The sequence below is a fragment of the Zosterops lateralis genome (genome assembly GCF_965231275.1).
Source record: "Zosterops lateralis genome assembly, chromosome: 3".
Classification (NCBI taxonomy): domain Eukaryota; kingdom Metazoa; phylum Chordata; class Aves; order Passeriformes; family Zosteropidae; genus Zosterops; species Zosterops lateralis.
In genome coordinates this window covers 46,650,681-46,675,103 of record NC_139764.1, presented here as the reverse complement: position 1 = coordinate 46,675,103, position 24,423 = coordinate 46,650,681, and the positions used below count along the sequence as shown (strand labels likewise).

Sequence of the window (24,423 nt, the reverse complement as noted above, 5' to 3'; positions counted from 1 at the left end):
CCTATACTGAGCTAGTACTCTGCAGTCCACCTTTTTCCTATTCCTCTCCACCTTTTTCATATTTCTCTTCCCTGTCAAGCGGCAGGGTCTTTACCTGAAGCCAAACAAGTTTTACTTTTTTGCATGCTCATCTAAACCTCTCTATCTTTAAGAGAAGTTCCCCTGTCTGAAGTTTCTGTATTTCTGTAGGATTATGAAGACTGAGACCACCTAAGGCAATATCCTTATCTTTTAGTGCAATTCCAAGACTTCAGCCTACAGATTTTGCATTTCATCCCACCTATTCATATCACTTGCATTCAGTTTCCTTTCATCAGACCTATCAATGGGCTCTGGTAAAAACAAAACCTATTAATGTTCTAAACCCCAGGGACCAATCAAACAAGCCCTTACTTCTCACACATTAAGAATTCATGTGCGTATTTTTTGTGTATGCCAGGAGATAATTTTGAAGGCTTGGTGCTGATATCTTCCAAGCAATGTTCATGTTCATCTAATGAGCGTATCAGTCACTAAAGATGTTACGGTTTATAAGTGTGCTCCTGCTGCTCGTCTGAGGTTGATTCCCTGATGCATCTTTTGAATATTTCCTCTTCCTAGTATCACAAGATGGAAAACCTATGGATAACCAGCTTTGTTAAAGCTCCAGCACAGAAGGAAATCTGCATTTGGATACAGTATTAGTGATATCTCATAAATAATCCAGGGTTGCTGATGACAAGATACCACAAACATTTTAATGACTGGCAGTTAAAGCCTGCAATGACAGTTCATTCCTTCTTGAGTACCTTAGTAAATGAAATCATAATGCTCTTTTAATCAGTAGTATTTCAGCTAAGTCTTGGTTACTGCTTCTGCTTTAAAAACAGCATTTAAACAAAAAATGCAGCAGTAACAGATTATGTAGGCTGTTTCTTTGACAACTTTGACCTCTGTCCAAGCAACAGAAGGCATACAGAAAGAAGTATTAAACCCTAGTTAAAAGGCCTGCTTCTGTTCCCAGGTGAGCATGTCTTCATTTCACCTACAAGGAAACAAGCAAGCTGCACGAGGTGGCCGAGGCTGGAATATAAAAAACTTCTATTAATACTAGGACCAAAACAACTGAGAATTTAGCTCAATAACCATTGTATCCCACAGTATGTTTTCAGAGCCAGTGTTTGGGGAGAAACGCCTCTTAATTGAAAACAAAGCATATTTGGTGTTGAAGACACAGGAGCAATATGAAACAGATCACAGAGCTGACTATTCACCTAGCTTTTAGGAGCATAATCTTATTTTCAGTTTTCAGATAAAGTTATTGTACTTTTTTTCTCAGACTAAATCACTGTATCAGTGGTAGACTGGGCTGCAGGTTAAATTGATTATTCCTATCCCCAAGACATCTTGCAAGAACAATGCAAGTACCATGAGCTAATATCTTTGATGGTTCAGAAGTGTTTGGAAAAACATTAAAGGTAAGTTAGCTATAGAAAAGAAATTTAGTGGTTAAAAGGCTTTTACCTGTAATTTTTGTAACAGTAGAGACAAGCAGCCATCCCTTAGGTATTACTTAGATTTTCACATAAACGTTGCAATTTAATATCAAGTTTTTACAGTGATGCAAATTAGCTGCTATAGCAATTTAAATGTTGTAATAAAAAATTAAAATCAGGAAAACACGAGCGAGCATAAATTCTGTCAAGTTAGATGTGAAGTGATAGGAGGAAAGGCATTAAAGCTAACACCAAAAGGGTTTTTTTCCAACAATATCAGGGCTAGGTGCCTGAGAAGAGAGTCAGGGAGAGAGAGACAGTGGGCAGCTGGGAGAAGTGGCAGGGAGACCATCTCAGGGAAGAGACATCCCCAGGGTACATCTGTAAAGGGACCACTTGCTCCAAGAGGACACAGTATATTGTGCTCTGAAATCATCTTAAGGCCACTGTTGCTACTATTAGAAAAGAAAGGAAAGAATTAGTAATGTGAATTTTAGCAAAGTGCAAGGGTCAGCTCTTGATGACAAAACTGTAAGAATTAAAATGAGGTAAATATGTTAGCAGTGTAGCCCTCAGCTGCTAGACAGCTGGTACTCAGCTGGTATGTCTCCCAGCCATCACTCCTCACTTGAGCACAGCTTCACACCATACCTGTGCTTCTTCCTGTGAACTGAACTCCTTTGCTTTACCTGCCCTGAAGGCAGTTTATGGTGCCGAGAGCTGACCCCTTACTCTTCTAAGAGTCTTTCTTGGCATTATGTTCCCTACTTCCTTCCCCTGTTAGAATTTCCCAGCCTTTTTGATCTGTCCCTCTTGAAAACTTGCTCTCCAAGAACCTGTAGCAAGAAAATAGGGTTTTACTAAATATAGCTGTGAAGATTCAGTTTTTCTTCTTTTTCTCTGTTCTTGGAGTAGAATTACAGAATTTCAAATGTAGCACAAAAGAGCATCCTCCTCTCTGTTTCTCTCTAGGCTCATCTTCCGTTTCCTCCCCTTCCAGACTACATTCCCATTGTGTTCTTTTATTACTATCTTTTCTCCAGTTTTCTGTCTTTGACTATCTTCAACATTTGTACAATTGTTACTGCACTTTATAAATCTTATCTTTTGAGTTGTACTGTTTGCACTCCATTTGAATATCTTCTCAATTACTTGCAGACGGTATCTATAATACAGGTAAGTGTCAGGGTGTGGCATTTCTTACTCCACAGCTGTCTTTACTCCTTGGCAGTGTGAGGGATGCTGCTGTGAGAGCTAATATTCACCAAGGATTTCCTTGAAACTGAAATTGCCAGCTCTGTGGTGTGTCTCCTGATTCAGTCAGCAGTTCTTTTGGAAGAATAGTTAAGATCACTCCCAAGCTTTTTGAGGGCTACAATTCCCACCTAGACACCAACAGATAAAAGAATCAAATTGACACACTGGGAGGAACTATAACAGAGGAAGTGATTAATAGACAGTTGGGAAAAATCAGTATGACATTTGTAAAACCTCAAAAATCAACTAGGTCCTTTAAAATCAACTAGGTCCTAAAATTAACTAAGTCCTCCATATGAGGTCCTCATATGCAAGTACAAGCATATGAGATGATACAGGTGTGATTTTCAGCAAAATCTCTGTCCAAAAGTTCTTTAAGAAAACCAGTTGTCAGGATAGGAGAAAGAAAGTTCTCCTGCAGGATAAAGCTGGTGAAGAGGTAGGCGTTCATTGTTTGGTAGTGCCTCCTTACTTTAAAAAAACAGGGAAGACTGTGTTCCAGCCTGGGGTAAATGTTCTCCTAAAAAGGTATGACTGAGGTAAGAGAGGTCAGTGCTGATACGATGTTACCAGGAAGCAACAAAAGCAACACTGAAGCAGTTTACTAATCATAACAAAGCAAAGCATTAAAATTGAGCTCATGTGCAGTTGAGGTCTGTTCTCTGCACTCAGAGCTGCGGTCCACGGATGCTCTGGGTCCTGATCCATGTGGAGCTTGGTAGGAAAGTGCACAGATTATCAGAGGGGTTGGTATTTTTCTCTGTACAGGGAAGCAGTCTCCTACAGAAGAAATTTTTATGTGAAGCTAGATCAAGTCATGACTCAGTTTTTCTAGATGGCAGAAAATGATGATGCAAGACAGAAGGGTTAAATCCCAGCTGAATTGCAAGAGCAGCTGAAGGAAAGGCATTCACATTTGAGGTGCTGCCCTAGCTGCAAAGCAGGCAGTTCACACGGCTATAGTTCTGATTTGTGTTTAATGGTAGGTGATTCAGGAGCATCAGAACGTGCCTGCTCTTGTTCTGATTTATCCCTTCTCTTTCAAGTTTGCATTCTGGGTAAGCAAAAGGTGGCAAGGATGACAGTGAAGCCAAAGAAAGGTAATTTTCTGCAGACACACCAGGCCTCATTTTCCAGCTAGACTTAAGAGAGAAAGAAAGAAACTGTTGAGTTGGCCTCTGGTTTTCTAGCAGTGAGCAACAGCTGTTTTGGTAGCAGTAGCAGCAGCTCATATAACAAATGTTTCATGATGAATGCAAACAAAAGCCAGCCCTGAAATTCCAGCTCTACTATGTACGCATAAAATATAAAACCAGTTCAAAATAAGGTAACTACTCAACTTAAAGGGGTTTTTTTCTCCCCCTCTAAATAAATTCCATATGAGAATTAGTGTTTGGTCTGCTCAGTTCTCCAGGGCTCACCCAGAAAATTTTTATCATATAGGCCAAGGGCAAAAAGTGAGCACAAAAATCGATCAAGAAAAAATATTTTTAGAAGAAGTGCACATGCAAGAGGTTGTGTGGTTTGGGCGAAGGTTTTGAGAACGCCAAACATGCTTACTGAATTGAAATTACTGCTGATGTTTGTGAGTTGGCTAAATTCACATGCCTCTAAAATAGGTCTTGGAGGAATTCTTTATGCATCTCTCTGCAATTTGCTTTCTGAAGATGGCTTGTAGTTTTAAAGGCATCTACTTGTTAGAAGAGTGTTATGCCCTCTAGCATAAATTTCTTTCCAGATAGCTAGTGGGAGGATTTCTAGGGAATGCAAGTTGCTGTTCAGTGCATACTCAGGGGAAATGAGGATATTGAAGAGAGAGAAAAATATAATAATTGGAGACTCATGGAGACTCAGGAGAAATACGAAAGCTATCCAGGGGGCACTGTCTTAAATTGTTATTTTCCTCCAATTGCTTGAAGTTAAAACAGCGAGTAAATACCAGCATTTACCCATCCCTCCCTGCTCTGCTGTTTGCTGAAAGTCTGGAGCAGCATCTGTTGTCTGCCCACGCAAACAGTCCTGCTCTGTTCTCAGGCCCTCAAATACTCTCTTCACAATCAGTTTGCTTTCCTCATGGCTAGTTTTTCTGAGCTGGCTTCCCTCTAATTGTGGAATTATTCAGCTCTATGCATCCAGCATAGGAGAAAACCTATCTTCTTGTGTTTTGACAGATTAATGATAAAATAATATAGGTTATTGTTGTGCCTTTTGCAGTATTATTCTAATACCTTTCGTGCAATGCAAATTTTGAATGAGGTTTGTTTTCTTCTATTTTGTTCCTTTCAACTGAATTTTGAACAGCCTGTGAAGTTGTGTTTCTGTGTGATGTTTTGCTGTTCTTGGAGTGCATGGGTACCTGTAAGTCTTTATGGGTATCACATCTTTGGTGTAGCAGAGCATGCAAATGTAGGGCTTAGAAAAAAAAACTGTGCTTGTCTTGTCTCTGCTTCTCCTGCTTCTTGACTGTTTTGGTTCATTTCCCAGCCATCAGCTACATTATTTGATTTCCTTGTATTTGTGGAGTGGAAGAGGGAAAAGGAGATTGATAAAGATTACTGTTGGATCTAGAAACAAAAAGAGCATAGAAGGGGTGGGCTCTTTCAGGTTTTGCTTTTTTCTGACTAGAAAGAAGTGCAGCACAAGTTAGTGGGAGAGCCCAGTGGTGGGTGTTGTGCCTGTGTGGAGAGAAGATGGGCAGGGAGCACACGGATGTTGCTGCAGCAGAGTTTGGTGCAGAAGGGAGCCACGGGTGTGCACAGTCAGCCAGAGCCCAAAGTGTTTTGCAGAGCTGTGCTCCTGTGGCTTTTAGGATGTTACCAAGTTTGGAGGTTTACTGCTTGGGCACGAACACATGCTTTTTCTGTTACTTAAAATGAGAGTGTGGAATTAATGGGTGACTGATGTATAATATACATCTTCCAAAATCTAGTGGAAATTGGACATGACAGAAGTGACAGCATAGCCCAAGAAAATTTATTTAAAACATTGAATGAAAACATTCACCAAAAACTCTGTTTTATCCTAAATACCACTAAATATTTTCTGGGCATTGAAGTCTTATTTTTATCTTTTTTCTTCCACTCCCTACTGTTCCATGAGTGCTCTGCCAATTTCACAGTAGCCATGACTCATTCTTGAAGGGTCTTCAGACAGCTGACAAACCTGCCTTACTTCACTGGGTATGGACATTATTTAATGTCAGTGTTTAAATTATGTACTGAGGAAACTGAACTCTCTGCTTGATCAGTGAAGAGAGGTAAATGGCTGTTTCTCTCTCTGGGGGTTGTTTGGTGCCCCGAGTGGCTGTCTGGAGATCATCAGCAGGAATACTCCTGGTTCATGCCTTGCACTGGTACACGATACAGTAGAGAGGGATTCTGGCTAGGAGCTGATATGCAGTAGTGTTTGTAGGAGCAAGGGTGAAGTATGCTTATAGAAACAAAGTTTGTGTCATCCTTCTTAGTGCTTTCCATGCCTGTCCAATAGACAGATCTGTGCATCGAGTACTGTTTGATTTAAGTTTTTATGGAATTGTTTGGGGGGGTGGTGGCAGGAGGGGGTGGGCTTCACTTGGGGTTTTTTTAGCACCCCACTATATTTTTATGCAGTGATTCCAGGAGCAAAGTCTATGACCTTGGTTCCCTGTAGGGCACAGAAACACAGCAGAAGCCCAGGACTCTCTTAGCAAGGGCAAAGGAGGTGAATGAAGAGGAAGATCTATTCTAGTAAACTCTCAAGAAACCTCTGGATGGTGACTGAAGCAACTGCTAGAGAGTGAATGAACTGCAGAATACGGGGGAACTAGGGAAGGATTTTGGACAGTAAAACTATGGAGGGATCTTGAAGAGGGTGAAGCATGGTTGGCAGGACCAACTGAGGTTAGGGATGATGCTTGAACAAACCTGCTCAGGTATTTTTGGCAGTGAGGTAATTTCCCCAGTTGCTTCCTCCATATTCTGTCCAAGATTTTTGGATTAGCACATGTGCAATATGTCTCTGGTCTTTCACTGTCCACAGCTTATGTTTCAGTGTTTGATAAGTCCTCAATCTGTTTTTCTGCTCTGAATCCTGGTTCATAGGAAATTTTTTTGTCTGATTTTGCCATAGGAGTATCAGATGCTTTCCACACCTTTGTTAGGGTTATTATTTCAGGATTTGTGGGTATTTCGGGTGTGGGGTTTTTTCCACTGTAGATTCTTATCCTATCTATTCCCATTCCTTATTTAATTCAATAAGTGGTAAGCTCAGTGGTAAAGTTTGGGTGTTGATGATGGCAGTTAAAAGCTATTAGAGTCAGGACATCAGCTGGGAATCCTGGATACCAAATAGCATTTTAAAGAGTTCATATTCTTTCCTGATTTTGGGCACTTAGTCTACTTCATGACTTAGTGTGTCAAACCAATTAATTGATTTTCTGTAATGACCAAATGAGATGCCAAGCATGGAGGGTGTGTATTCTTTTTAAGTGCAATGAAACAGATTTCTTGTGCTAAGATTGTTTTGTTTGCAAATGGCAAATTGTTCTTTTCAGTCAGCATGGTAAAAAGGGTGAGATGAGTGCTCTTAGATTAAGCCCTTGAAAGAAACACATTATTATGATGGGCATACATATACAGACATCCTGATACATATATATTCATCCAGATGCACCAAGAGCAGCTCCTGGAGGACAGTAAACCCTTTTTGCAGTCAGCTGTTTTTAACTCTTATTAGTTGAAAATAACAGGAACAAATTGCATCTTGTACAACTTTGCCTGTTTGGTGCAGACATGCCAATGCAAATGTTTGATAGCAGAAAAATTCAGTCTGTTGTCTTACACTTTAGCAAACAGCTTATGAAATATGCTAGCCCAGTTCATCTTGGACTTTTACTAACAGAAGAGCAGTGAAACAGCAAGGCATATCTGTCTGTATATTAAATTTCAGAATTTACTTGGCACTGCCTTCTGCTGCTGGCGGAATATGGTATTGGGTCCTTGGCAGGCCCCAGTATTTTGTGCATTTGTAGAACACCATATTTAGCCTATTTTAAGGGCAGACTTACCACTTAGCCAAAGGTTCTGCTTTGAATCATTGAAAATTATTTTCCTTGGTGCATGTTGTTGAAAGCTACTTGTAGAAATCAGTGGTTTGAGTTCCTGCTTAATTCATCTGCTCAGTTCACAGACTCCTCAGTTACCCTTTCAGACCACATCTTGGTGTGCATCCCGCTCCTTCAAAAGTAATAAAAAGTTAAGCGCAAAGCCACTTTGTATCTCATGTGCAAAAAGGGAAAAACTCCTAGTCCCACACATCTTTTCATACTGTATACACATGTGTGAGTAATTTAGTGAAGAAATGGCACATGATACGTCAGTATATTTTATTAGCAATTGGCACTGCCAGACCAATATTTTGATTTTGAAATAGTGGCAGAACTTGCCCAGATTGTCGCTAAAATCAAAGGTTGAATCTAGCACTGCATCCCTGCTCCTTAGCAGGAAAAGACAAAAAGCAAAAGATACAACAAAAGTGTTTTGATAAACAGATGTCACCCACTTTCAAGTGTTGAATCTCAGTTTAATTTTTCCCATGCTACATAAATAGTCTCTTCACTTCCTTTAGCCTTGCAGTTTTTCATTTCCCACTGTAACTCAAACAAAATGAAAAAAAAACAACCCAGTTATATTTATGAGGACTCTATTTGTTCAGTTTAAGGGTTTTCATTTCTTCAGTAAATGTACTTAATAAAATTAAATGCTCTGGGAATGTGCCAGAAATGCTGTCAGCCACTATGGCAAGCAGATGGATGAAGTTTCAGCTGAACGTGACGTGCCCAGGTTACTTTGTTTGTTTAGAAGCTGATGACCACAGTCACTGGACATACTACAGCAGCCTGTGAGGAATGTGTTTTTAAAGAGCTCAGAGTCACAATTTCATACTCCCAGCACCTCTGAGTTTACAGGCAAACTTGGTCCCATCCAGGCATTGTATTGGGTCTTGGAACCCCCATACTCAGCACTAATAAGATGGGCTGGGAAGGCAATCTAGCTGCAGCATCTGTCCCCCATTGACTGCCAGGGTTGATTCTGCAGTTTTGCCTGGTTAGGCCGGGTGTCCTCTTCCTCCTTCAATAGCTCCATGTGCGTCCCTCCCAAGCTGCACAATTGGTTGCAGAGGACAACCTCCCCAGTAGATTTTTTTGGCTAGAAATTGGCCCAGGGGAGAAGGACCTAAGAGTGCTGTCGACAGCTGGCTTAACATGAGCCAGAGTGTGCCCAGGTGGGCAAGAAGGCTAAGGGCATCCTGGCCTGTGTCAGACACAGTGTGGCCAGCAGGACCAGGGCAGTGGCTGTCCCCTTGTACTTGGTGCTGGTGAGGCCACACCTCGAGTGCTGTGTCCAGTTCTGGGCCCCTAATTGCAAGAGAGACTTGGAGATGCTGGAGGGCGTCCAGAGAAGGGCAGCAGAGCTGGTGAAAGATTTAGAGGGTAAGTTGTATGAGGAGCAACAGAGGGAGCTGGGCTTGTTTAAGCTGGAGTAAAGGAGGCTCAGGGGAGACCTTACCACTCTCTGCAACTACTTGGAAGGAGGCTGTAGCCAGGTTGGTCTCTTCTGCCAGGCAACCAGCAACAGCACAAGAGGAAATGGCCTTAAGTTGCACCAGGGACCATTCAGGTTGGACATCAGGAAAATTTTCTTCACTGAAAGGGTGTTTGAGCATTGGAAGAAACTGCCAGGGAACTGGTAGAGTCACCATCCCTGGAAGTGTTCAAGGAAAGACTGAATGTGGCACTTAGTGCTATGATTTAGTTGACATGGTGTGTTCAAAGATTGAACTCAGTGAACTTGGAGGTCTTTTCCCACCTTAATGATTATATGATTCTGGAACAAAACCCGATTGTGTTAATTCGTCACCCACTGATCAACAAGCCTGTGTGAAAACATGTGCTTCAGAGCCCTGTTGTTGTGTGTAAGTGCATACACACATCAACATGGTCATAGTCCCTTCTTCTGCACAAATGTGCACTGAGCCTCCCAGAGGTGATTTTTTTTTTTTTGACAGGCCTTTCTAAAGTTGGATTTGATTGTTTATTTTTTCATTGTTTTTCTTACTATGGAAACCCTGAATGTACTATTCTCTCAGATAACTTTTTTATCATGTTTTCCACAGAGCTTCATTAAAATATTCTATATTGAAAAAATATTCTTCTAGTAAGCTTAGCAATTTGAATAGGATTTTGTAGATTCAGACTCAGATTTGTTGTTTAGAGGAACAGCTGTTGAAATCGGGCATTGAAATGTTGACTTTTGATTATTAGTGGTATTTTCTGTGTTATGTTATCAGTTAAGTTTACTTACAGAGCTCACACAGCATCAGTGCCTTCTCTTCTTGTCACTTCGCCCTTTGGTCAGTAGGCTGGGGACGGGCAAGAGACTGGGAGAGGACACTGCCAGGACAGCTGACCCAGACTGATCAGAGATTGTTCATATCATATAACAACATGTTCAGTAATCAATAAAAGTAGAGCTGGAGAAAGGAGTGGGATCTTTGGCTTCTAGGATGGCCTTTGCTTATGCACTGACTGGGGAATGGGGAAGGGATGTCATTTGCATCACTCCTCGCCTCCTTCAGATTAAACTGTTCTTATCTCTGCCCACAAGTTTTCTTGTTTTTGTTCTTCCTGTTCTCTCCATCCTCCCACTGTGGGAGTAACAGGAGAGAGCAAATAGCCACATGGGTGCTTGACTGCTGACTATGGCAAATCTGCCTCAACAGATTTTGCTCTTTACCTTGATACAACTTTTAACATTGCACATCTCATGAGTAATGCTGAATGTCTTCATTCCACCACTCCTGAAGATTGCATTGTAGAAAATTGCAATGTTCTTCAACAAAAGCCTAGGTTGTTGTACACAGTGTTCCTTTTAGTAACCACATTCTCTCCCAAAATTGATTTATGTTGTAGAGCTTTTCCTAATTGCTGTCACATTCTTCCTGGTTCCTGTCTCATTTTATTCTTATTCAGAGGTGTCAACATTTACGAGTACCCATAAATACTGAAATGGAAAAAGACAGCAGATCATTTTATCTCTAGTTTTGTTAATCACAAGGGAAAGTTTGTGCAGTATAACTTTGAAGCACAGTAGTCATTATGTCAGGTCTAGTATTGTCATTAAACTAACGTGCAGACTATCCTGGAGACTTTGATACTAGCCAGTCTCTCTAACACTGGCATGAAACTGCTGGTTGAAATACTGCAGACATAAGACAATTTACAGGATTAAGTGCAGGAGCAGTGGATTTTCATACCCGTAAGTCTCTCGTTCCGATCCATGTGTGCTTTCAGAGTGTTCAGCTAAGTCGTTTAACAAGCAATAGAGTTAAGCCTACTGATGCTTCCTGTAAACAAGGTGATAGATGGCAGAACAGTGTGCCCGTGTATTTCTTCCCTGTCTATACATTAATGTTAAATGGGAGTTGAATTTAAAAAATCATTGAGGAAGCTCTATTTCCTCAGTGGATTGTTCTTGGTGCTGATGCACAAGCAAGAATGGTAAAGGTGTACTGGAGCTGATTGTGTCAGTCACTGAAGGCAGGTGAGAGTTGCTACAGAGGCAGCTGTCTTTGCTACTGGCTGGTACAGATGCATGGAGTGCATGGGGAAGCCTTTATCTTCAAAAATCTTAGTCTGGTAAGTATGTCAGGCTATTTTTACACTACTTCTGGAAGAAAATATATTGCCTAGAATATAGAGCAAGTACATGCATGTGTAAATCTTGATGGTGTTTGAACAGCTTCTAAGCACCTAAAAATGTTTTGTATTCATTTATATTAACCCAAACAGATTAAAATCGTACTTACCCTTGAACTGGGGCCTGTTTCAAAAGCTCTCATGCATATAAAGAATTGCCAGGGGAAGTCTCCTGCCACAGGTCACTGAGACACTACATCCTGTGATACAGCCTCTGAGGGAGAGCTTCGGTGCTCAGAGTCAAGCAAGTCACACCAGACCTAGGGAATTTCTTCTGCCTTTTCCAAGCCCCCATCTCTCACCTGTGGCTGTGCTGCTAAAGAAGTGCTGAGGTTGGCATGAAAAGCCAGCATATCTCTATAACTTCTGCAACAGCATCTGCCTCCATGATTTCCAGGAGAGGCACAAACTCTCAAATTGCAGCAAATCCCAAGTATCCCAGGATTCCTCATTGCAGACATGGCTGCAAGCTCTGTAACAGAGGCAGTGAAAAGCCCAGGCATGAATTCACCTTGACCTGGGTTTAATTTGTGGAAATCCAGCAGGAGCTTTGGTCACTGGGAAGGCTGAGATAGCTAAAGGTTTGGTCTGCTAGGTGCATAGGAATTACTGTCTTTTTGTAAGTGAGGACACTTGCCCTTTGCATGAGCCTCTTAGTGCAGGCTTGGAGGGCAGAGTGGGTTGCCTGGAGCTTCCTGGAAGGAGGAAAGATGCATTCTTGTTTCTGGTTCATAGTGACCTCAGGAGATGTGAAGACCTTGGCAGCCTTAGGGCTTAGCCCTGTTGGGACATTATACTTTGCCCTCTAGCCTGAACAGTAGAAAATCAAGATGGTCCCTCTCCAGGAAAAGCACAGGGTGAGAATTGCATTAGCCACACTATGAGATTACTCTCCTCTCCCAGGGCTTCTAGATAATATAATTCCCCTTCTTTTTATTTTTTTCTCTTGCTGAAACAAGTCTGCCTGTGTTAAACAACAGACCCTTTTCCTCGGTTTTGGCCAGAGGAGGAAGCCTTTGTCCCGATCTCCTGGCAGCTGGCCAAGGCAGTCAGGCTATGGGCCAGGAGGGGGTGAACTTGAAAGGAACAGTGTGTTGTTTCTGCTCTGGTAGCATTCTTCCTTCTTCAGCAGTGCCTCAGCCCCTGGCTGCCTTCAGACACTCACTATACACAAAAGAACCTAAGGGCAAAAGAGACAATTTTCTCTTGACTGCCTGTAACTTGAAATAATAAGAAATAAAACCATTCTGGGGCTTTCAGATGTCTGTGTGCAGACATGGTTGGGAGAAAATCTTCCTGGAACTGGCAACTTTCTCACAAGGGAGAAAAGAACCAATAGCATCTTTTTTCCCCCTATTTTAATAGTGGGGAAATTAGCTTTTAATAGCTTTCATACAGTAGCATGCATCTTGCCAGTCCTGTATCTCCTATCAGTTGTGATTTAACCTTGGTAGTGCACAAGTTTTATTACTGGACATTACTTGCATCCTAGTTGGTATTTTTGCATTCATTTTTCTTTTCAGTAGTTATATAATTAAATAAGCAGTCATAGGTATGCTCTTGGAAGATTTAGGATTAAGTCTAAGGGGCTAAGAGTCTAAGAGGCTGCATTTAGAATTAAAAAAAATAAGGCCACAGTCTCAACATTAAAAAAAAAAATAGGATTATTTCTCATTCCTGCAAGGCCTGATGCTACAGGGTGATGACCACTAGGTTTGAACAGTCAAGAAATGGAAAACGTAGCAAATTAGGTGTTCAGACATCTTCCAAAAAAGACATTCACACTGAGGAATCTGAAATGCAGAGACAAAAAGGCTTCTGCATGTAGTGTTTCTGACTTGGAAGTTGACACAAGCAAGATGTTCTAAATTTGAATCTGTGAAAGACTTAAGTGGATCACTGGGTCATTGAGCTTGGCTTCCTGTGTGCTACAGGCCACACAGTCTCTCCCCTGCATAGAGACCAATATCTGGAGTTCATTAAGTTGCCCATCATTGATGCAAAACTATCAAGTGATAGCAAATCAACTCTGTTTTGTACTAACAATTAATTACCTTCACCACTTCAAGAAAGCAGTGCCATACTTCCAGTCCGCATTTGTCTGGTTCCTGCTTCCAACCCTTCAGTGCCCATAGTTTTCTCACCGTGAAAATATGCAGATGCTGTAAACAAGTCACCTCTCAATCATCTTTTTTTGGTAAACTGACCAGAACATCTTTCCTCAAACCCAGTGTTCATTCTGAGGCTGTTTTCATACTCTTTCTGATTTAGGATGTGGTTACAAAACTCGATGCTATATGCCAGTTTCACTTACCAATACTATATATGGAAATAAAGATACATCCACCTCTCTCCATCCCTCTTGGACATCTTAGCTTGCACAGCACGCCTCTTCATCATTTCCTTTTTGTGGACAAAGATCACAGATAGCAGCCTACCATGGCTGGAAGCACAAAGGCAAGATGCCTGCTCTAGATTCTCAAGTTCTGGGCTGTATCTCTGCAGATTTTCTCCATTACATAGCTGTGGTGAAGTTTTTCCTGCTCGTAAGCACTGCTGAAATTTGTCTCGGCCACTGCAACTCTCTCTTCCATCTGCAAAAAAGTGATAATGTTAGTATCTGCATAACCTACTATGCAGCCCTGTTCACAAGCCTTCTGTAAGAATCTATTTTTAAATTGTGGTTTTGTAAGATCCAGATGTGACTGGATTCATTCAATAACTCTTAAACAGCTATAAAAGATACATTAGGAATTGTAGTGTATGAGCTGCAACCATAGCAGTTGTTTCGGCAACTCAAGCTAGACAATCCTGGCATTTCCTCTGCAGATGACTTTGGTTTTGGCACCTCCAACTCTGTCTAGTTCAACTTAAAAGTTGCTTAATGGCTATAAAAGTACCTGACCACATTCTCATAAGAATCTGCCTGTTCATTCTACCAGTGTGGTTTATTTTTCAACTTTCCTTTTTCCTCTGTGTTAACCTACCTGAATTGGGAATGTAACATTAAAATGCACCAAATAAAGGAGTCTCTTAGAAGATCCTGCTGAGATTTGTTATCTGATCTTGTGTGAGATACAGCACATTTCCAGGCTGAGGACAGCATCAGGGGCAGTGTGTGGTACAGGAGGGATTGGCTGAAGTGTCCCATCCAGCTGGAAATCCGTGTTGTTGTATTCACAGCTCTAAGCTGGTAGGAGCAAAGGCACTGTGATATTTCCAGGAGGAGAGTTTAGAGATTTCATTGTAATTCTTACTGGTTGGAGAACAGACTTCAAAGAGTGGTAGCTGGAGAAAGTTACATAAGTTGCATTGCTGAATTGTATGGCAAGTGTTTCATAATAGTGATATAATACCTTTAACAACTCAAGGAGTGTTTAAGAGCGTTGTTGAATTCATATCACTGTTGCATTGCCAGACCAGTGCAGTGTTGACCTCTGCAATATTTTCCAAATAAATGCTACTTGCATAGTGAAGGAAGATGTTTGTTATTTATGGCCATATCAACCCAAGGTACTCCTTGCATTTATCACTTATCACTAACTTTTATTTTCTTTTTTCTTCCTATTTCTTCCTTGCTGTTATTTGATGTCGTGCCTCCTTGGTGTTTACATCCTTGAACATTAGTAGTTGTTTGATTACATGTCTTTCAGATTATCTCTTTGAACTCTTCCTGGCTAATCTCTGTTTTGGCATCCCTCCATTTTTCTGTGCCACCAGGGCGTTATCAGAGCTTCCCACATTTTGTCTATGTCAAAATAAATAATGAAATTATATAAGGTTAACAGGGAGACGATTCTTTCCTCCATTTTCTTTATTTATTGTAGTGGTAAGAAAGAAGAAAGAACATTGCTGTCTCACCTAGTTTCATCTCTGTCACTGACAGCCTTCATTTTACAGTGTCTGGGCTAATTACAATCTGGTATATTTGCTACCAAGATCTCTATTTGATAAATAATATGATATTCCATTTCCTAGGATTGCAGATCTCTGAAGTTCTGGGAGTTTCTGTGACCTCTGGAGAGCTGCCCTTTTGGAGGGATCCATACCTGACCTTTAGGAGATAGGGAATGGCTGTGTGCCAATGTGCAAGAGTTCTCCTAATCCCTGGGAGTTAGGAGTTGTTCCATGTCCATGACAATTCAGGACAGAAGTGCTAAAACAAAGCAAGCATTGCTGTGACCTTGGCATAACTGTCCCCAGTATGCACGTGAGGGTCTAATCTTTATCTACGTGTTGTTAAAACTTACACCATATTCTGTTGGTGCGAATATCTGAGAGGAGAGTAAACTAGTGGTAAGGAGGTTGATAACTGGGATTCATGGCATTTCAGATAAAGTTGGTAGATACTGTGGGAGAAATTGCTACTTCACTTTCCAATCAGTTTTGATTTATAATTTATTTCTGCCCAGTCAGTGTCTCTGTTAGATTTTGTCCACCATCCCTGCTTTCCATTAACAAAGGTGAGCCTAAGCAAGGTGCTTCATGGTGGAGTGTGGCTGCAGCACACCATCCCTCCTCCAGCTCGGATCTAGGGACCTGCCCTGGGCTGACAGTCCAGAGCAGCAGTAGCCGTGTGGCCATTGGAAAGATGTGCAAGCCCAGCACATTGCTGTCTCATCCATTCTCCCCAAGCTGTCCTTTCCCAGATATCCTTCAAGAGCCAGGCTAAAAATTTCAAGTTTGTAAAGGAAATCAATTGTGCCAGAAAATTTTTCGCCAAGCTGCTGTTGAACATTCCGGTGGAGACAATTTCTTGTGTAGCCATCAGAGCCCTGGTTGGCACCACAGCAATGAAAGGCAGATCAAGCAGAGACCCTCGCCCCTTCACACGTCACATGTACGTCACATCTAACCACAGTGACATACATTTTGAAGCTCTGGAGAAGTAGGTATGTGCTGTAACTTAACTGCAGACAGTGGAGACACGCAGCCTCCCTGCACAGTTCAGGACATGAGTTTGCTGTGTCTGTGACACCCATCGTGTCACTCAGCTGTGGGAGCGGCACAGCTCGGCGTGGCATCCTTCCACCATGAGCCTGGCAAGCCCACGGTTCTGCTGGCCTGCAGCCACCCTGCCCTGCCTCCAGCCTGGATCACCTCTCCTCAAGGAACACTGGCTCCCTGTGGCTTCATCCAGGAGCAGCCTCTGCCTGGCACCCTCCAAAACAGCAGGACTCTGGAGAGCCCATCCTTCTGAAGTTTTCTTCTGAGATGGAGAATGCTGTTAGGATCATTTTGTCCAAATATGGCAATTCAGGGTTTTTGGAGCCACAAGTTATAATACTCACTTTTCCCTATGGTTTGGATTGCTGCAGTGAGTAATGTCCATTTCTTAGTTAAAAAAAAAAAAAAAAAAAAAAAAAAGTGAGAGTGTGGAAAGTAATAGTAAACACTCATCAACTGGTTACCCACAAGAATTTAATTCTCTTAATTCCTGTCTGCTTATCAGTTTAGTATTAACTGAAGGTACAAGCAGGCTGCACTGGGAGGTTGCATTACTGTGTAATACATTCTTCTAGTAATATCAAATAATGCCAAAGTAAACACATTTAAAAAAAATAACCCTAAGAAGTAAATAGTGTCATTTGTTGCCCTCCATCTGGTTGGATGTCTCAAAGGTCATAAAATGGAGGTTCTTTGATGGGGCAGCTGGGTTTATGTAGCATATGCAGATTGGTATTTTGGCTTTAAGCCAGATCTACCTAATTTTCCATTTTGCTTCTATGATGAGAAGAGGTAGTTGAGGTGACTTCAAGGGGCAGTTATGTGATTTCATCCATATTTGTATTAGAGAGCCTTTTAAGAGTATTTAAGATTAAAACTCAGTCTAAATAAAGTTCAAGTACAAAAAAATAGCAGAGTTCACTTGTTTTATCAAAAGGCTGACTCTGCAGCCAGGCACAGGCCCAACTCATGCCATCCAACACCCCACACCTCACAGCTCTTCATGCTCTGCAGTTCCAATGCTTGTGCTGCAAGGCAAACAAACAGGAGCCAGAAAATTTACACAGCTCCTGCAGCCTTCCAGAGTGTAGGTGTTTCTGTCTATTCAGATGTGAACTTCTGCAGTCATAGCTGTGTGCACAGAGCAGAGAATTGCACACACCAGAAATCCCTGTGCCACTGCAGCAGCAAATTCAGAGGAGCGTGTTGTGCTGCAAGGGTGGTACGGAGCACTGGACATTGCCTTTGGCTGCTCCTGCCCTCATAGACTGTCCCCCAAGGAAAACAGTCCCGTGTTTGTCACCTTGTCATTGTTGGCAGCGCTCCTGGGCTGAGCACAAGTGCCTCTCTCTGCTGGGAGAAGCAGCCACCGAAGGGAGCTGGAGCTGTCAAAGTGGCTTTCCCCACTTACAGTCCTGGAGGGACCATATAAGTAAAGAGCTTTTTCCAGTGAGCTAAATGGAGTTTGCTGTAGCAGAAATAACTTAGGTAAAATAAAAACAAAGTTGGCGGGCAGTATAAAGGCTTAAGGTAATAAATGCAGTATTTAGTAGTGTATATTTGCTGCTGAATTTGTAAAGAAAACCAGACTGCAAAGCTGGCAGGAGCTATCAGCTAAGCACAATAAAGAGGAATGTCTTGAAGTGCTCAATGATCATGAGAAAGTTTTCTCACCCAAGGACAGACTGAGCACACTGGCCTTCCTGGAGTGCAGTCATCTCACACTCATCAGTGGGAATTTGAAGGTAACTTGACTGAGAATTTAACAAGATTGAGACATTTCTTATCTGTTCCAGTCTATGGATGAAGGTGTTGCAGAAAAGAGTAAGCTCTTGGGGAACCCAGATATTTTCACCAAAAATACTTCACTCTATTCACTAACTACAGGTCCTGCTTTCTGTGCCAATGTCTGTTTCAAATACAAGCAGTTCCTGAGCCTTCCTCTACACTTTTTCTTAGCTAAATAGTACATTAAAAATTGTATCTTTCTTTATGCTTGTTTTTTTAAAATAATTTCACTACTATCTAAATAAAACTAAGCAAATTGATAAACAGTTAATATAGAGCGTATTTCACCGTACATCACTGTAATTAAAGAACAGAGAACTCTGTGTACTCAGTTGTTTAATTACTTATATATATGAGTAGAGACAGATTTCAGTGTAAAGAACTGCTAAGTTTGGTATAAAAGTTATATTTAATTACACCAGTAGTATGCCTTAATAATTATCAACTAATAAAAACCATTCTTCCTTTAGAGAAGGAATTAAAAATATAGATGTGAAATAGAATGAATGCTTTAAATATTTTTTGTGATTTAGAACAGCATTGTATTGGGTAAGCTAGTCAACATCTCTTTGTATAATTCTTCCTACATTTTAAATTAGTCTGCTGCAGTTGATAAGCAAAACTGACTATATCAGATATAACTTCTTTCTTCCGCACCAGATGGCTGTGACACAATGAAGTCTAGTAAATAAGAGAATGTTATTTACTCCAGCAGCACTTGTCTCATGTAGTGTTATTGAAATGTTTTGACTTGTTTTTCTTTAGTTCCTTTATTGTCAAGGAGGAAAATGTGTGTCCACCAATGGAAAATCAAAATTTTTTTACAAGTGTGGATACCTAGGCTATATGAATATTAATTGTTAAAATTTAAAGAAAGTAGTTCAATGCTGTGCTCTGCTCATCTGTTGTACTTTTCAAGATTTAAAGTCTTGTATTAACTTTTTGTCTAAAGATCATTGCTGTTGTGCTTGCTAGATGGACTTACTCATATTTTATTACCTCTTGGGATAAAAGGGTTTGTCTTTGTTTAAAGTTCCTCTTTTCCCGAAGAAACTATTCCTGATTATTTCTCTTGGATAAACATATGGTTTGTGGGATCCCAAGAACAGCATACTTTTCCTGCTAGGAACCAGTGTTGTATCCCTTAGCTTTATGTGTAAGCAATTGTGAAAACCCATTTCTCTGTAGAAATGTTAATTTCTGTAGATATGTTAAGCTTTGCTGGCAGGTGCTTGAGAAGACCTCCATTTGTTCTGCTCACATGAACAAAACTCTACCTGTGGTAAAACCACATTTTGATTCAAGGACTCCCTCTGGAAGTGAGGATGGTTGCTGCCACTGAAACCCAGCTGGAAAGATGAAATGTTCTTTGTTTGCTTCTTCCATTTAAGCCTTTTCTTTGTTGTCTTTCATGGCCTGACCTTTTTTTATCCCATGAGATATACTTAGAATGAAAATACTTAGGATGCTCTGGCAGCCTAATGCCATCTGGAAAAGAGAAAAATTATTGCCTTCAGAGTTTGCTTTGCACCTCATTCATATACATTCATCTCCACTGATAGACTCATCTATCAAAGGCAAAGAGACAAAATACTACTTCTGTTAGTAACTCTAATTCTTTATCAACAATAAAAGATTTGTATTTCAGTTTACCAAAGCAAAAGTTGTCAGGTGAACAAAAAAGTAGTGAAATCTTCCAGGGCATGACAGGAAGATGAATCTAGTTCCATCAACAGATACAACAAGACAAGAAAGTTAACAGGCACAGTTGATCCTAAGGTGTCATGTGGTGATGCCAACAATCTGTCGCTGCTATCCTGAGATGGATTCAAGTTGACAAGTATCTGTTTAGGTTTGAACTATAATAAAGCACAACTGAGACAGGTCACCATATGCCACGTAGGAAATAATTGATTATTTTAAGCTTGGTTGTGTGCCTGACACCAAATTCCAAAGCTAAGCAAGATTGTGGGTTTTTCTACATGTAGCTTATGCTCATAGTTCATATGATGTGATTTGTGTTTTCAGCTAACCATTGACAATTAAGATCTTTGGTGACTGCAGACAAGACATGTATAAACTAGCCATATTTTAACATGTGAGCCTGGCTTCAAACCATCAGTATTTTTTCATATCTTGTTAAAAGTAAATCCGTTGTTAGAGACAGCTTGGAACTCATTTGTATCAGTAATGCAGTAGGATCATGCCTTAATGTTTAAATTTAAAAGTTTACATCTGGTCTCACTAATCAGCACCCACCATGTTGCTTGTTGTTCTTTCTTTACAGAACATAGGAAACTTGGCAATCTGACTGTGACAGTGAAGAAGACCGTCCCGTCTCCAGAGGCAATACAGATCCTCTACCAGCGCATGAGATATGAATATGAGTTTTATTACTATGTCAAAGAACAATTCCACCTGCTAAAGCGCAAGTTTGGACTGAAGTCTCATAACAGGAAACCAAGTCCCAGACCTGAGTTCTTCATTCCTTCTCCCCTGGAAACAGAGGAACCAATAAATGATGAGGAAGAAGATGATGAAAAGTGGCTAGAGGATATCTATAAAAGGTGATGGATGGAGGAGCTATCCTTTCTCTTCTGGTGACCCCTCCAGCTTTCTTAAGATCTTTTTCAATAATTATTGTAAGTAATTCCTTAAGGAACTGAGTTAATGCGCAGCAGATTTGAAATGGAACAGAAGAGACCATTCCCACATGCTGGAGCCATTGGGAGATACCTGATTTTGCAGGTTTGGTTCTTTATACAGTGTTGGCTCTATAGCATCCTTGCTGTAGCATAGTTCAAGAGAGAAGTACCTACCATCTGTCACAAAATAACTTTTGGAATACACAGTAGGCCTTTGTGAACTGCAAAATGCAAAATAATAGATTAAGCATTCTTAAAAGTAAATCTTACAGATTCTCATCTCTCTCTTTGACCAGAAACAAGTCTTCATGGCCTAACACTGTGGCATGAACTACCAGCAAGTGAACTACAGGCAGTGAGCCATTTGGGAAGAGTGCCTCTTTTTGTCTAAAGCACACTGGTATCCCAATGGTGTGGTCCAATCCATTGCTTTGTCTTCAAATCCAAGGATAACAGGCTCAGAAAGAGGCTAGGTGACAGCTCCTTGAATTACTTGTGCCAGAGGAGTGAGGCTGCTGTACTGCCAAATCAGTACTAGTGAGGATAAGGCCAGATACAGGAACCAGATATTTTTGGTAAAACCTTCTAGTTCATAGAGAGGGAAAAGTTACCAGGTCAGTGGATGGCAACAACAAATTCAAAAGTGCCAGGCAGAGCTTTATTTCAGGAGTAGAGTATGTTTCTATTAGACTCTAAAGGGAAAGGTGTAACATATGGGGTTTACATTCAAGAATGGCATTTTTAGATTTTTATTTTTCTTCTGGGTCACAAATCCAAAGAGACACTGAAAAAGCTACTCATTAAAAAGCTCAGGTGATCTGGAACTCCTATTAAGCACGACCTGTATTTCTGCAACTGCAGAATTTAATTGTTCACGTCTGAATCTGAACACAGCTTCCCCACCAGCACAAACACCAGGCTCCTGCTATTAGTGTGGCTAGAAGGAAAATTAATAATATGAACATACACAGCTTCTCTAGTAGAAATATTTCAGAATCATCAAACAGGTACAAGAAGATGCGCTCTCTGAAACCAAAGCTGATTCAGTGAGAGGTTATTAAGAGAGTCACTGTGAAAGTTGCCCTTGGGAATCACTACAAATATCTGCCATCACTAGAAAAGGGATCAGTGGGAGCTGGGAGGGGAAAGAGAAGTAGCACCACTATGTGAGGTGCTGTTGTTGTTCAGGTGAGTGTCCCTGGAGTGGGATTCCCTGTGGTGTGTGGGTGTGCTGGCTGTTGGGCAGCCTGCCAGCCCTGGTGGTGCAGAAGTGACAGACCCACAGCAGCCCTGGGCAGAGCTCTCTGGCCTTCTACACAGCAGAATAGGAGGAAGTTTGGGGACTTGATGTGGCCTTGGCCTCTTATGCACCATTGTTGCCAGAGAAAGGTGGACTAATAGAGAATAAGAGCAACAAATTCCTGTCCCTAGAACACAGGAAAGAGGCAGGTACAAGATGTTGCAGCTGCTTGCCAGGATGAGGAAAATCCACCTCTGTCTATGTCACATCCTTTCTCAAACATCTACCTGAAAATTTTTGGTTCCTATTCCACAGCTGCCATCTGCAAGGTCATACTTTAATTTGCTATATCAAGCAAAAGTTATTTTGTGATGGATGAAGCATATAAACTCGGGATCAGCTCAAAGGGGCTTTCCAAGGGTTTTCTCTTCCATGAGCCAGCTGAGAGCCAATAAAAATTATGGTTGATATACTTCACTACTCAGTCTTTACCTATACACAGAGGATGAAAATAAAGGAGAGTTAAGACACGATGCTAACTTACAGAAAATACTAGGAAAAAGATTCTGTTCTCATTATTAACATCCCAAGTTGGTGGTAGCAATGCACTACTGTGGGGGAGCACATTAAAGAAAGCTGAAAATGGCACAGATAGTAACTAACATATTAGCTAAAGTATGAATCTGCTGCATTGTATATTTTAAGTGGTTTCTATGAAATTACATTGAAAGAGTAATGATTAGTTTACACACTGTGGAGTTGTTATATTTTGGAAAGAACTGGTATTCTCGTGTTTCTGAAATTCTGTTTGAATCCTTTCTCTGCAACGTTTTAACAGAATATAGTCACTTAACACATCCATCCTTCCTGAGAGTTCACTGCCGTTTCCAGTAAAGTCTGTTTCTATCTGTTTGTTTATTTAATGGTATCCTCAGCCATCACTACTTATAATATAAATACAGAAGCTGCTTAGTGATTTACTCGCTAGGTTTTAATATTGTTGTATTTTCATAACAATCAACCTGGTGTCTCCTCCTTAAATGGTAATTCTTAAATTTATCTGGCACATAGCATCTAATATTCCTGGTCCTATGCCCTATTTCTCTGTCATTAAATATACTTCGCTTAACTTTTAAAAGGTACGTTATAAATCTGGTAAATCTTTGACTTATTTATTGAAATTTTGCAGCGCATTCCAAATTCTAAGTTGCTCAGGAAGAAGTTGATTTAAGTCATTATATTTGGGACTGATGAATTCTTACTCAAAAAAAAAATAAAATCACTGTTTGTAAGCCTTTAATCCACAACAGCTTTATAGAAAGTGCCAATGCATATACTTGGAGATCTTTGTGGGGGGAAAAAGGTGGCTGTTCAACACTTACAAAAATAAGAAAATATATGTCTACATTAGCTTAGCTATAAATGAAGCAACATATGTTTTGGAATGAAATCTTCTTTAACTTATTCACTACTATCTCCTGAAATATCAATAAGCCATATGATTCTTTATTTTTCAATCCAATGATGTTTAAAAATAAAACTTGCACATTTCTTCCTGGTGCCGTAGCCCTCTTGCTTACACAAATTTTCCTGCCTGGATACAGTGGCTGTGGGTAGGACTTGGGAGCTGTACCCAACAGAACAGGGTTGGATACAGCATAGGGCATCCTCTGAAAGTCATACTTGAGCAGTGAGACTGGAGCAGGTTGCTCCTGGCTTATTCCATCTCCCAAACTATCCAGAGGTGTGAGCTGAAGTCCGAATTGTTTTACTCACCTGAGATGTGCAGTCAGTACGTTGAAGTGCATTGTCCAGTGTTCTGTGGCTTCTAAGTATAAGTTTTATCCAGGAGAAAAACAACTTAGTCTCCATACACTGCATTTTATTAGATCTGGTGTTTGATGGCCAGGCATAAAAGCTTCAGTAGTCACAGTGATGTTACAATGTAAGTGAAGTATCAGTGCTTTCACACTAAAGAGAGAATCAACTGTTGTTAAAATGCAGCATTCTGGAAAAGAAATAAATTTTACTCTTGAGTTTCAAGTGACAATGACAAATTGTGCCATTATTTGTTTCTCTTCAATTTACTTCTCTTTCACATGAATTTTGTTGGTGATGTGGGGTTAAGTCCAAGTATCTCAAATGTTCTCCACTTGTATGTAGAGAAGTAGCTTGACAGAACTGAAAGTACGTGAACCTGAGGGTGCATTTAAACTATTCCAGTTTCTCTGCAATTCTTTTATCATTGGATCTTGGATGAATCATTTGAGTGTTAGGATGTAGAATGGTACATTGTATCGTAAACACACCAGCAAAGCCACAAATCACAAATTTTAA

The 24,423-nt window shown here is 40.7% G+C and overlaps 1 protein-coding gene across 1 annotated transcript in view; it reads left to right on the top strand.

Moving 5' to 3' along the window:
- Positions 1 to 23,418, top strand: part of UST (uronyl 2-sulfotransferase) — a 153,789-nt gene extending 130,371 nt beyond the window's left edge. The window contains exon 8 of the mRNA XM_083856575.1: positions 20,489 to 23,418. Within this exon, the coding sequence (XP_083712701.1) occupies positions 20,489 to 20,772 (284 nt within the window). The 3' untranslated portion in view covers positions 20,773 to 23,418. The remainder of the gene's footprint in view (positions 1 to 20,488) is intronic.
- Positions 23,419 to 24,423: the final 1,005 nt, after the last annotated feature.